Raw genomic sequence first — 14,193 nt, 5'->3', positions numbered from 1 at the left:
TGAATCCATACATAACTTTACATTTTCAAAATATCTAAATCTCTGGGTGCAGTAGACATACCACATTTGTAATAGCAGGAAGTGCAACTAGAAACATGCCAACATTTCCAAACACAATATTTAGCTGACTCCATTCTCCAACTAAACCATTAGAATGATTTCTGAAAGGAAGTCGGAATTACACGTAATAGTTGTCCAAAGAAACGCCAAGCGAACATCATGCTGGATACGTCAGGCAAACCAGCATCTCCGCAAGATGAGAGTTCTCACATTTGCAAACGGAATGAGATACTGTACTTTATTGGCGACTACTACCAGAATAGCTGCACTCAGTATTAAACTTACTGCAAACTGCATTGAGACATGGAAATCTGATAATTAATAAGGCCACACCAATAAGAAGACACCTTAACACATAATGCAGGTTGACTACTATGCAAACATATTTAGAAATGCTTAATTTTCAACTAGGGATTTTAAATGTGTAGCTTTGTAAAGAGAAATGACTACACCTACAGTCAAACAGTTTCCTGCAAACAACACAACACAGCACAAATAATGTTCATGCTTATATCCTTGGAACCATAGCATTAGTGCAGGAGACTTCAGAAGTATAAATAAGCAGACAGAATTTCAACATTTTCAAATGTTTTAGTTTGCCAGACCCAAGCAAATTTAAGTGTGCTGGGAAAATGTCTGTTAATTGCCAAACCCAAACTCACATAAACTGCTGGAGCAAAATTAAGACATTTCTAATCTGAGCATATGAGAGTTGATGTTTTTTTTATTTAAAAAAATTATAAACTGCTAGCATAGCATGAGCTGCAATTACATGGAAGAAAAAAGCAGAAACAACAATATGTACTAGCTACTAAAATAATGGCATGGGGGGAAAAACATTTTATCAGCATGATTTTTTTTGTTTGACAAATTGCTTTTACATAGATGAATATTCACAGTGTTAGCTGTTAAATGTCAATTACTAAACAAAATGTGTAATGTGTAACAGTCATACTCGTACCCAACACACTTTTATTATGACCTCTATAATATTATGATAAAAAAATTTAAAATGTTCTAACTTTCAAGAGATATAGTTAATGACTGCAACTGAAAATATAATCTGCACATGAATACTAGCTTTTAAATAACAAAACAAGTAGTCCTGGAACTTTATAAAAATTTAATACATCTCGTTACAAATACCACATCAGTAAAACTAAAGGAAGTACAAAATACAGCACAGAATAGTCAAGAAACTTTAAATTCAACAGTAAAATTCCTCAAACCTTCATGCACGAGATCTTCACGAAAACTTGTTAAAAATTTTCATGGAGATGGCACAAAGAAATTTGCCCAAGCATAGAGTTAGACTGTGTAGTATGACCACATCACCCTAGCAACACAAATTCACGCAACAAAAAATTCCCAGTTACAAAAAATATAACCCAAAAAGAGAGAGAAATAAAATTAACCAAGAAATTGGACTGCAATAAAAGGGTACTCATTCTCTAATGTCACAAAGTTAATTTATACAACCCTATTGAGTTAAAACTGGACATGGCACAAATGAAAACTCAATACTGTTTACGTGGCTAAAATTTTTAAATGTTTCACTGAAATATGGATGATAAACTGTACCACATCTACTCTCTAGTTTTAAGTATACTGTTAATACAGTAACTATTAGCAAAATTAACATTCATGTGAAACCATATGCTTGCAGCAGGCTATATATGCCACAATTTATAAAAGTATACCTACTGTAATTGAGGACTCGTAAACTAAGAAGAATGTGTGGTACCTCTGATCCATTCTGAGGATTTATTTACTCAATAGAATCTTTAATAATTGGCTGCTGCAAAAAAAAAATTTTTAGTAGAAAGATTTGTTATAGTATCATTCCTCAAAATTTATTATGAATTTTAATTATATTTTAATTTCAAGACAGATAAAAAATTTATAAAAAATACAAAACAAATTCTATAGTATTTAAATCATTTTCACATTTGCCTATCCTATAGTTAAGATTTACATAATTCTCTTCATGAGAAATAACTAACAATCTGTTAGCAGTGGTAGCAAATAATCAGAACTGAAAAGCCAAACACATAGATCAGGCTGCAGAGATTAGCTTACTTGATACAATCTTAACCTAATAAACACAGGAATTCTGTTTTGTATCCCACAAAATTCTGTCTCCTCAGTATCACAGAAACGATTTAGGACCAAGAGAACAGGGTAGCTTGTCTGCGACCTAACCACAAATGCTATTAAAATAAGGTTTTCAGACTGATTTGGCATGCTTCCCTCTAACTCCCTAGTTCACACTGATACCAGACTAGTAATCTGTTAGGAAGAGGACATAAATACCATTTAGTATCTCCCTGCTATTTTGACAGTTCTGAACAAAACCATATCACCGATGTAGCCTTCCATTAGATCTTATCCATGCCATATCAAACATATTATGAAGGCATGAATTGCATGTCTTGCTATGTTACCAAAATTTTTAACTATAAGCTCACTTGAGAAGGCATAATCACTCTTAAACTACCCTAAAATTAACAAAGATTTCAATATTATAAACACCATATCATGATAAGATTTATAAATTTGCACTACTCAAATTATTCCAAAAATGTGGGCGAAATTCTCTTGTAAAAAAAGGTCTTCATCAGAGATATTGAATACATAAAATAGATTGCAAGCAATCTTGTGTGACCTGAGAAAAAGTTAAAATTCTCATTTTTAGAAATGAAACAGACTTATAAGAACATTAAGAAATTAGAAGTCCAAATAAAAGTGTGCAATTAGAAATGATTAAGTGTTTCTTGAATATGCAGGATCCAAAATGAAGAAATAAGTCAGGAAAGCTACGTTTTTGAAGAGAAAAAAAAATGCCAAACCAGAAAAATTACAGTGAAACCAATTTGTCATAGCCTACATTACCAGGGGCTTCTCAACAATGAGGAGTATAAAAGAACATCAAACATAGAAGGTAATCAAAGAAGTCACAAACACAAAGAGTTCATTAATGAAAAATGACTGTGAATCATACCATAAAGTCTGCAGAAAAGTACCTGTTAATTAATTACCTTCAAACAAGTCCTCAATTTTACGGCTTTTTTTAATCTGCTGAGGTAAGCTAGGCAAGTAGTTTAAACAGAGAGATTAGAGAAAAGAATAGCAAGCATTTTATTTACATTAACAAGCACAGCTGGTAAGTCCCTCACAAATGCAATTTCTGTTTACCTCAGTACAAAAAAGTAATACAATTTGTCTCAGCTCATTTGTTAAGGACCCTGGTGAAAAAATTTATGTGCTTGCTCAAAACTGCACTCTCATCACTATGTGGCCTTGTTCATAGCTTTATTGCACTTCCATATTTTTTGAATGCTTTACCTATCACCAGGGCCGGTGCAAGGTAAATTGGCGCCCTAGGCGAAAAACCTTAGTGCCTTCCCCCCCCCCCCCCCCCTTACTCGCCGGACACCCCAAAAAAAATATTCCTTGCCTCAAAATACATCACGTAAGCTTAAGATTTTGTCAACAATCAAATGCAAGCAGGCTTGTGTTTTTTTTTTTTTTACTTTTTTACTTATTAAAAATCATAAACAGGTCACCGTGGACTTTAAATAATTACTTATATCAATATAAACATTCCAAACTGTTACAAAAATCCATTTTCATCTAGTTTCAATAATCGTTAAACATATTATATCAGCTGTTATGTGTCGTGCTGCGCTGCCCCCAGCTACTTGGCGCCCTGGGCGGTTGCTTAGTTCGCCTATATGGACGTGCCGGCCCTGCCTATCACCTCACAGTAGATACAGTGGACCAAATTACAAGTGTTTTCACAGTGTAGTAACTGCTCTACGGCCACAACTTTATGTTTCAGTCATACAAAACTGGCAAAACCGAGGTATGGTTGACAAGCTTAAAATACACAGGGATAAATAACAAATAAAAATACTAAAAATTGTAACTAATAACACGTTAAATAAGTCAATGTATGATTATTTAAGCTCTTTAAGTCAAGAAATCAAAATATATATGTTATGCATTTGATATTTAACATTATGCATTCAATACGAATAAAACCAAAATGAACATAACAATAAAACTACGTTAAGATAATGATCTTAATTATTTCTTCTGACGTGTAGTAACTACGTTAGTGTGTAATGCAAAAAAATATTCCCAGAGAGATTATTAGAGCTTTTAAAGTTTTTCACTTTTGAATCACCTCAGCTACGGCTCACTAGTTAATACGAGAGGGTTCCTACGTTTGTATTTTCTCGCTGCAATTGTAATATTACCTTCTAATATATGATGCACACTGAACAAAATCACTTGGAAAATTTTTTATAAAGTAAAATTATAATTTATCCACTTTTCTAAAACTCTCAAATATTGTAAAATGTAAATATTGTGAAAGAACATATGCATTTTAAAAATATTTGATACTCATAATGTCACAAATACCTTGTAAACCAATTTCAGAACTTTTTCAAGACCTTTAAATAAAATATTCTTACAACTTTTTCATATTGCAAGGACATTTTTATACATAATAAACAATATTAAACATTTTACGAAAAAGATCTACAATTTGCAAGAACGTGCCAATTTTTATGTCAGAAAGCTAAAACGTTTTCACTCATATTTCCCCATTATTTAAGTGGACAGTCTTCAAATATTTATATTTAATGTGCAACTAATACACTAAAGTGAGGCATGAAAAAACTAAATAAAAGTTAGTAAAAGACAGCTGAAAATTAAAGTTTCATGACTTACAGATGTTATTGTTTATTTCCAGACTTTTTCACGAATTTCGAGATTTTAGTAACCTGTAGACACATTGGTACTGTTACCTATATAATGGTAAATTTTACATGTCCAATTTCCATTTCCTGGTACACAACACATTACCAGAACTGAAACACACTAGGAAAAAAAACATACGAGCCAATGGTTTCTCAATTTAATCAAAAATAATGGACACAAATAATGTCTTTGAATTCTGAACACGAAAAGGACAAGCTAATATGTGTTCTTAAATTCCTTGACTGGTAGCCGATTAGTGTTTACTGTCCAAACTTTGAGGGAGAGTTCCTGGAATAAAAGTGATATACTAACAAATAAAATATATTTTATTTTAAATTAGAGCATGAAGCTGAACAGTACTTCCCAAATTTACAGGTGAAAATTTCTCAAAGCTTTGTGTTAGGCCCCTGAATGCTTACAAACAGCTTAATGACTTGCAGAAGTCTTCAGAATGATTTTTCCACACTATCATCAAGAACTTGCCTTACTGTTTTGCCGTATGAATCACAGACAGTCAATTCACTACCATGAAAATAAGTTTCAACACCAACTTTTTAAGAGTGTTCAATAAGTCAAAAGATTAGATAATGCTTAAATATCTCAAACTACCATTTCAGAAAGTGTCGCTGCAGGTGTTACGTATACCTGTGATAAATAAGAAATTAAGATATAAAAACTTAATGTGCTGAATGTTGTAACATTTTGGTATGAATAAGTTATAGATTTGTCATATGAAATTGATCTTCCAAAAAATTACTTTATAAAAAACCAGTTTTATTGCTGCACATTAGAAAAATATAGCTACTAGGAGGTTTATTTACTTGTACAAAAGGGCAATACCAATAGCAAATTGTAAAAAAACATATATTTTAATTACATAATGATTATAAAGCTTACTCCACAGGTAAGTACTGAGCTTGAACACATAACTAACTTTTTTTATATTTGTACTGCAGTAATACATATACAAACACTAGAGGCACATAAAATTTATGGCAATCCAAGCCCCTAAAAAATCATCTCTCTCTCTAAAACTTTTAACCCAAATAAAATATTTTTAAAATAAACAATTAGTGCACTACATCCAAGCAACCAGTTAAAGAAAATTAATTTTTTTAAACATCTTATAAAGAATGATATCATGCTACTCATGGGATCTGTTATGTACACTATCAACTTAGCCACCAGTGTGTAAATACACTTAACATTGACTTTAACAAACAAAATGAAGTTCCAGAACTACTTGCATATGTTTATGTTAAGTACATAAAAATGGACTGAAAACAGTTGATGAAATTTTGAAGCAGTAAAATGATGCAGGTGTAAACTGGCTTTAACATGACATATTATCAAAAGATGGGAGCATGAGTAGAATAAGGTAACTCATATTCTCCTCTGAAGCACTAAGTGGTACAACATATAATTGACTACTGTATTTAAGTAACAACAGAAATATCAAAGAGCAATTGTCAAAACATATCACATGCACTTTTCAGGAAAACATTAAGTGTAGCAGGCATACAAATGCCCATCATGCTGCCGTGTGCAAAATGGCAAAAACTCACGAGCTGCAATGTCTTATGAACATCAACTCCCCTTGCCCACAAAATGAAAGTGACTTACATGATCCGTCTAAAGCTAAAGCTGTGATAAAAGCCACAAGACTCTGAGATGCTGAAAAATCCATATCTATATACAATTAACATAACTGTGCCAAAAAGAGACTCACATAATTTCAAAAAAGTACCAAGGAAAACCTCACACAATTATTACGAGCCACAATTAGAAAATGTACAACTGCACTTGCCGACTATATGACAAACAAGTGCACATCATGCTTAGATTGTTTCCTTTAATTCTACAGCTGGCACAAAGTCACACTCATTAGTGATTACCAAACAGAATTTTTCAATAAGGATGCTTGCTTATTCCACCCACTCTTCAAATGTTTGAAAACTACCAAATTTTTACAACTCCTGCAGTTTATGTATTATCAAACAATACTGTTTTTTATTTGCATAAATCTCAATTTTCAAATGCAAGAAATTACTTGTTGAAATTAAGGGTGTTAAAGGAATTTATTGATGCTTTTTTTTTGTAAATGACTTAATTTCAGAGTAAAATTGATCATTTTTCCCAAATACTAAACTCAACTGCAGAAAATATCATAAAAATGCAGCATCCTTAGTTTAAAAATTCTAGAGCATAAATTGTGTCATACATCACCAAACTCTTTAAAACATTGAAATACTGAACGAATCACTAAATAGCAGCTGCAGCTCAACAGAATTGGTATACACTACAAATCACTGCAGATTACAATCAAAAGTTACACAAGACTCTCCCGATAATGCCAACAGTCAAAAATATGTACGTCACAAGAAAAGCGCCAACACGAAGCAACAAACAAGAGTCAAGAAGGCTAGAAATGGAGTATAACAGGTGGAAAGGAGCACAGTTCTCCTGCTTTCATTTGAAAAATAATATTACAATAATGACATACAATACCAAAGAGAGTTCATCACTTTCTTGCATTTATAATTAATGATAGATAATTATCTCATTAAGAAATGGTTGCTCTCTCCAGTACAGCATCATCCTTACCATTACATGCCATGGTTACCAAATATTCCCCACTCAAAATTCTTTCAAAAACCTGTTCGGTATTGGGCTATTTTTAAAATATTTTATTAGTTTTGAAATAAGCACAGATCTCTCGTATAACTGCAAAATAATTATGTTGGCGTTCAAAGTTACATAAAACACTGTTAACAGACTTGACAAAAACCTGAACTTAAACGAGCTTGCTTATTTCAAAACAAAAACTAAAACCATTTTGGTAGAATTTAAAAATTATGTTTATGGTTAATGATGGTAACTATAGCATTCTTTATTGGGTTTATATAGCACAACACAGTTCATCTTCGGCAGAGCATAATGATGACAGACATTAAGTAATATCTGCACAACAAAAAAAGGCAATATTGTAGAATTTTCTATTGTAATGCACATTTGTATAGTGGTGGGTATTGATATTAAAGTATGCTTTAATCCACGTGGTTGTAAATAAGTTCAGAAACAGTTTCTTGGCTTGTGGGACTTAGCTGCACCGAGGGCAAAGTTTTTACTGATGTTTCAGTCGACGCTGCAGTCGCAATCCTACATCAGTAGGATTAAACTCTGATGATTGCGACTGAATTTCCGACCGAAACATCGGTGAAACCTTCACCCTCGAAGTAGCAGTTACCATGCCATTGAACTTCAGACAATAACTATGAAAGCCGGCAATTTTGTATTACTAAAAAACAAATTTCTGAAAACCTTCCTCTAGCATTTTCATCTCCTGCACTTCTCTAAATACTTTTCTGTTAAGATATTTATTTTAAAATAAGTCCCCAACTTATAACAAACAGTTTTAAGTAAATCTTAAGGCTGCGCTCCTCAGACAAATGCACTCCAAACTGAGAATACTTTTAGAGTGTTAAGTAACCTCATTGTAACAGTAACAAAAATATCTTGCAAAAGACAATAAGGAAAACCCAGGAATACGTTTTCATTAGCTAAAATTCACCCAAAAAATCTTGTATTAGGATTACTATGAGATGGGTAAGTGAGCAATTGTATTAGCACCTAGATCAGGTAATCAGATTCAAGTTGTACAAGTTTAAATACACACTATTTTTCTTTCTTCTGTAATAAAAATTGACATAAAGGAACTTTAAAATTTTAAATCAAACTGAAAACATACTGTAGCCACATACCTTAAGTGTTAAAATATACTTTATAATTTAACTAATTATAATATAATCAATTAAAGGAACTTGCAAATTCACATACTTTTAAATTCTCACAATTTGATAGATACTACTTTTTTTTTAATTTAACCTACAATACACTAGTGACAGTAACTTTTTTTTTTTTAGATAAAATTAGTCATTAATACTAAAAAAAAAACCAAGTAATTAAATTATGCATAACTAATACCACACCATATACATGTTGTGAAAATGAAGTTTGATTTGTTAAATTAGTTTTTTGAGTGTATGAAATTATGCCTTTTTGAGGAATTACTGTGCCAGAGCTATGATGTACTATTACCAAACAAATGACTGTAGAGGTAATTTAAATCAGAGGGAGGATACCAACTAAACAAGTGTACAAACATGTGTACACAACATGTCACGTGACTTTTCTGGAAAATGCTTGGACAACTAAATGAAACAATGAGTGATGAAAAGTCACTTAAGTTTACTTAAAATACTTCTAACATACATATAATTCCAAAAAATTAACTTATTATGTTGCACAAAGTACATGCGTAAACAAATCGTAAATATAAAATTAAGATGTTATTTTCGAAAAATAACAATGTATTGTCACACTCCCTCTATTTCATATTGCCTCTATGATAAGACTATATTATTTTTTTTTCAATAGTCAAAATCTATGAAACTATTACAATCAATATTGCAGAGAAAAAATTACTATTTATATTATTATAGCTTTCTATGCATTGTACGATTTAAAATATTAGCACTAATATAAATTACAAATATTATTTAAGAAAAAGATGTAAAAATTTATTTGGACTAACTTTGTAAAATGAAATAAAAACAGAATTTTTAATCCCTTACTTCCTTTCAAAATTAAGACAAAACACTAAATATAAAAAAACTAAATCAAGCTTACCTTTGAACCTCTCTCATTGAAAATTATTTCCACATCTAATATTGGACCAAATTGCTGAAAAAAGAAGAAACACAATATATATATATATATATATCTATATATAAATATAGATCCCATATAAAAACCAAATTTAAGAAAATTAAAATTAATAAAAGTTTTTTTTTTTTTGAGAAAAATATTAAAAGCAGTACAGATCTTACCCCAAACATAGCTCGAAGATCTGGATCTCTAAAACGAAATGGAATATTTGACACGTGAAGCCTCTTAGGTTGATTTTTCCCAATTTCTGAAGCTAGGACAACTGAATTTGAGGTGACCGGTGGATTTCCTTGAGTAGTGGAATTCTCAGCTTCTGGTTCGGTTTGCTGAAAACAATATTTTTAAGAAGTCAAATGAAAAGGAAGTATTCGTAGTAAAAAAAAACAAACATCAGTGTCACGCTTATACGACCTTCGCTTATCAGGTGTTAGGATTAACCAACATCCCACCTAAAAAAACTCATCAATTAACTGCAAGTCACAAGTATGAGCATAGTCTATTTTTTAATTTCTTCCTACTCTACCACTGCTAATTAAATACCTTGACTGTACTGTACAGTTGCTTTGTTGTAAAACATGATTATTAGGTTCATAATGTGTAAAATAATAACAAAGTTTAATATGCTTTTTCTTAACACCTTCCTCCAACATTTTCACTCATTCAACAATAATTCTATCTAATGTCAGATAAGCGAGACACTACTGTATTAGAAGCAACAGACTTAAATTATAAACAAAAGAGAAAATTAATAATTCTCATCAAAATCACTCAACATAAGTCACTCCGACCTGACGTTTGAGCTCTAAATGGACACGTGGACGGTGACAGCAGGGGTGAGGACTCTCTCCAAGATAGCCCATGTCTGCTGTGAACTAGGCTCTGGTCAACACATGCCAGTATTGTGCTGGTTGACGAGTGACAAGGGGGCAGTAAATACTCAGTGTCGTGACCAATCCCTGACCAATCCCCTTGGGGCACCGGACCACACCCCATTGTGTTTAGATCTTCTCCACTGGGAGTGAATGAGTAAATCCCTCATTTTCAAGGAACCAATGCAAAAATGGGACATGCAATTTTGAGAATTTTGAAAGGCTAGGAAAACCAAACAAGTCTTCTGAAAGAAACTCAAAATGAAATTATGAATTAGCCAGTAGCATTTATTTACACCTAAAAACTTTTCAGTTCTTTAATTCATTTAATTCTCCTTAATGTTACATGTCAAAAACATTAAAAATCCAACTATGGCAGTGATTTATACAAAAAGTATGCAATTTATATATTTTTTTATTTTGTGGAAGCGAAGGCACTCAAATAGTCTACAAATTTAACAGTTTCAAATAATGACCTGGAACACAACATACGCCCTTAACTACACAAAAGGAGAAGGGAACTTGGAGAGTCACAGACCTCTCTCATCAGCAACGCCAATGGGACATGCTGCAGATAATGCTAAGGCCTGTGATTGTAGGGGCATTGACAGAGAAGGTTGGCAAAGGAGCTGGCTTGCTCGAGTGGTCCTTAAGGAAGGAGGTTCTGCTTCAAGCTCTATGGTTGAGTACATTTTTGTATGTTATAAGTCAAGATAGATACTGACAAGATCGAACGGTAGCTGTTCAACTGGGTCTCTGACTACATAAACTACTACACATTCAAAATAAAATAATTTTACGAGCCATAAAAGTACCTGCATTATTTACAAAGTTAAATTTTTTAAATAATTTATTTAATGCTGAACCCAACTGCAAAAAAATTAATAAAAATGCAGCATTCTTAAGTTCTAGAGAATTGTGTAATACTATGAAAATGTAAAAGAGAATTACATTCAGATATCATGTACTCACAATGCTGACAGTCTGTTGTTCAATGCCATTTGGAGTTACCGTTGGGGGGGAAAAGGGAGGCACCGTAACTGGTGGACCTTCCTTGCCTGGCTCCCCTTTGGGTGGCCCTGCTTCCCCATTCTGGGAATACTGCGCCGCGTAGGGAGTCGCCATGCCTGTCTGAACCATGTGCTGCAACAAAAAAAAAAGTACATAAATACCTGAGTTCTCACAATGCAACAAGAAGACCTTCACACAACACATATGTATGCACACAAGATATACCCTAACTGTTTCCTCATGCAACTGTAATTTCAAAGCACGGACAGACGTGAAGACACCAAGTTGGAATGGACTGAACACTGCGTTTGGAGAAAGCATATTATGTGTTAGATGAAGACACATGACACACTAGCATTGCCTTGTCTGTGTAACGATGCTAATGCTACCACCACCAGTAATTAGGACACATTGTAATGCAAGATGCTATTTATGTTTGTAATACTTCGTTTCACATTTTCAAGTACATCCCTAACATAGTGAAAACCCTCAACTTTGACACTGCCCTTCTAAAGAAGTACTTTTCAGCAGATTACAATTTTCTGAAAACCCTTAAGTGTGCCACACCTTCCACACAAAAAATAGCCTCCCACACTTTACATACCTTCACAAACACACAACTCATGTGTGAAGTCTTGGAATTTTTAAAATAATATTTCAGCACATTCCAATTCTTAAGTGTACGTAACCACAGTAAACTTATATTGTACTCCTAGTAACCATATAATTCTAGGTAATAATTTAAGGTAACATTCAGTGTAGTTTTAAGACTGTAAAGTGAGATTTAGAAAGTGTTTACCATAAAACATTTTTAGAGTATAGAATATTTAAGAGAACATATTAGGGGTTGTTGCTTGTGTGAAAGTGAAGTATTCAGGCTGAGCTAAATGTGATTTAGTCCAGAGAACCATACATCTGCAGTAAAACAAATTCATTAAATTTATAACCTAAGTAACAAAAAAAGTTCCACAATTTTTTTCAATACCAATAATGCCAATAACCTCATGCACAATCTGCTGAAACTTCATTTCCTTTCATTTACAAAACTTCTGGGTGAAAATATTCATCAATTTAGTGAATGTGTTATTTTGCCTGTAGCTTGTGTTTGTGATATTTTTATGTCCCCGGGTATTAGTGTGCTACACCAGATGTTCCATATTGTTAAGGCAGCATGGAAAGAAACAGTGAATGGGTATTCCAAAATGGATCCACAAAACAATTAGTATTTAAGATAGGCCTAAAATAAGTCTCATTGTAATATGTTAATAGGCAGCTACACAACACAATTACAATAACAACCAGTCTGTAGAATTTTCTTTATTTTAACAAAACTATTTTTGTAGAGTTAAAATGGACCATGCCACTTGTTAAAGAGATTTTTGTAGTCTAGTGTAAATATAACAAATACAGCATGAATAAGTGTTTAACTCCTTTTGGCACTTGATACTGGGCTACATAAAAAAAATATACAATCAGAACTATTGTCATAATTTGGATTAATAATTCTGTACTCTGTTGCAAAATTTTAATTTTTTCAGGAGAGCAAGTTTTCAAGTCATGTCCATAGCATTTTTCAACTTCAAAACGAAACTTGGCATGCTTATTTTAGATATTTATATTAACTGAGCATCGTGATCTACGCCAATATAATTTATAGAGCAAACACGTACATCACGAAGATTTTTCCAACTCTATTTTTAAAAAAAATTGATATTGTGTCCTTTACCCAGGAGCGCACACAGAATTTAATTTATTTAATTTCGATTGAGGAGGGTAGAACCACTTTGTGTTTACTTTTACGTTATTTCCTTTTGTAAGTGGGAATGATAGTTTTTTTTTATATAAAAGAATGTTGGGGTGCACGCCCTGCTTTTACTTGCGAGGTACAGGATAGTGGAAATGTACGACTCCAATATGGCGGGGTGCGATCGGGCCTCCGACCTACCGCGGAAGGAATCGCGCTCGAGAATTGTTCGGCCGCGCTGCAGAGGAGCGTTTCGCGTGTCGGGCCGAGAACCGCTATCGATTGGAGGGCCGCCGGAGATCACAGAGCGGATGCAAGCTCCAATCAGGACTAGCGCCGGCAGGTCGAGGCGGGGTTATCGGCGTCGACGCCACGCCCCCCTCCTCCATCCGCAGATAACACAAGGCACCCGCTACCGAAGAGCTCCGAGCATCCCTTCCCACCCGACCCGAGACCAGGACTAGTTCGATACTTCCAAGCAGGAAACTGCCATCAAACTACGTTAAAATTAGCACACGCTCCGGCAACTACGTCCTACCAGTTATCACACGCGCGATGCTAATACGAAATGGGTCATGACGTTAACTTAGGTTACTTCTTCCCAGCAGAAACATCTCACCTATAAAATTAACAAGTTTGTCAGGTATCCTGTACTGTGTGAAGATTCGCATTTAGGATGTTGCCATAAGATAAGTAAAAATTGCATGGCAATTAGGCCTACAAAAAAAAATTACCAAGAAAGCAGAAATCGGCTCGAGAAGAATGTCCAAAGCATGAGGAGGATAATCCTCTGTAAAGACAATTTCAATTGTGAAGTTGCGAAGGACATACCATACCATGTCTAAGGTAACATCTTGTCAATGAACAAGCATCACAAAGCTTTTGATTGCTGGAAAACTGCAACATAAATTGACGAGAATTAAATCAGTCAAAAACAAAATGCAAAAGCTGAATAAAATGTTTATAATCACCCAAAAAAAAAAAAAACACACCGTAGTAGATTTTATTAGT

The 14,193-nt window shown here is 33.4% G+C and overlaps 1 protein-coding gene across 37 annotated transcripts in view; it reads right to left on the bottom strand.

Moving 5' to 3' along the window:
• The window catches only part of LOC134532836 (RNA binding protein fox-1 homolog 1-like), a 166,018-nt gene that overhangs the window by 49,352 nt on the left and 102,473 nt on the right, over positions 1-14,193 (bottom strand). For 36 of the 37 annotated variants that reach the window (XM_063369791.1, XM_063369784.1, XM_063369767.1 and 33 more), the window contains 3 exons: positions 11,400-11,570; positions 9,720-9,884; positions 9,520-9,573 (listed from right to left, as the gene is read on the bottom strand). In XM_063369791.1, the coding sequence (XP_063225861.1) occupies positions 9,520-9,573; positions 9,720-9,884; positions 11,400-11,570 (390 nt within the window). Of the gene's footprint in view, positions 1-9,519; positions 9,574-9,719; positions 9,885-11,399; positions 11,571-14,193 lie in introns of those variants that run through there. The other variant, XM_063369798.1, reaches the window with a different exon arrangement.

Source organism: Bacillus rossius, chromosome 6 (genome assembly GCF_032445375.1).
Source record: "Bacillus rossius redtenbacheri isolate Brsri chromosome 6, Brsri_v3, whole genome shotgun sequence".
Lineage (NCBI taxonomy): Eukaryota > Metazoa > Arthropoda > Insecta > Phasmatodea > Bacillidae > Bacillus > Bacillus rossius.
The sequence above is the reverse complement of the archived record's forward strand: the minus strand, read 5'-3'. Positions and strand labels throughout refer to the sequence as shown.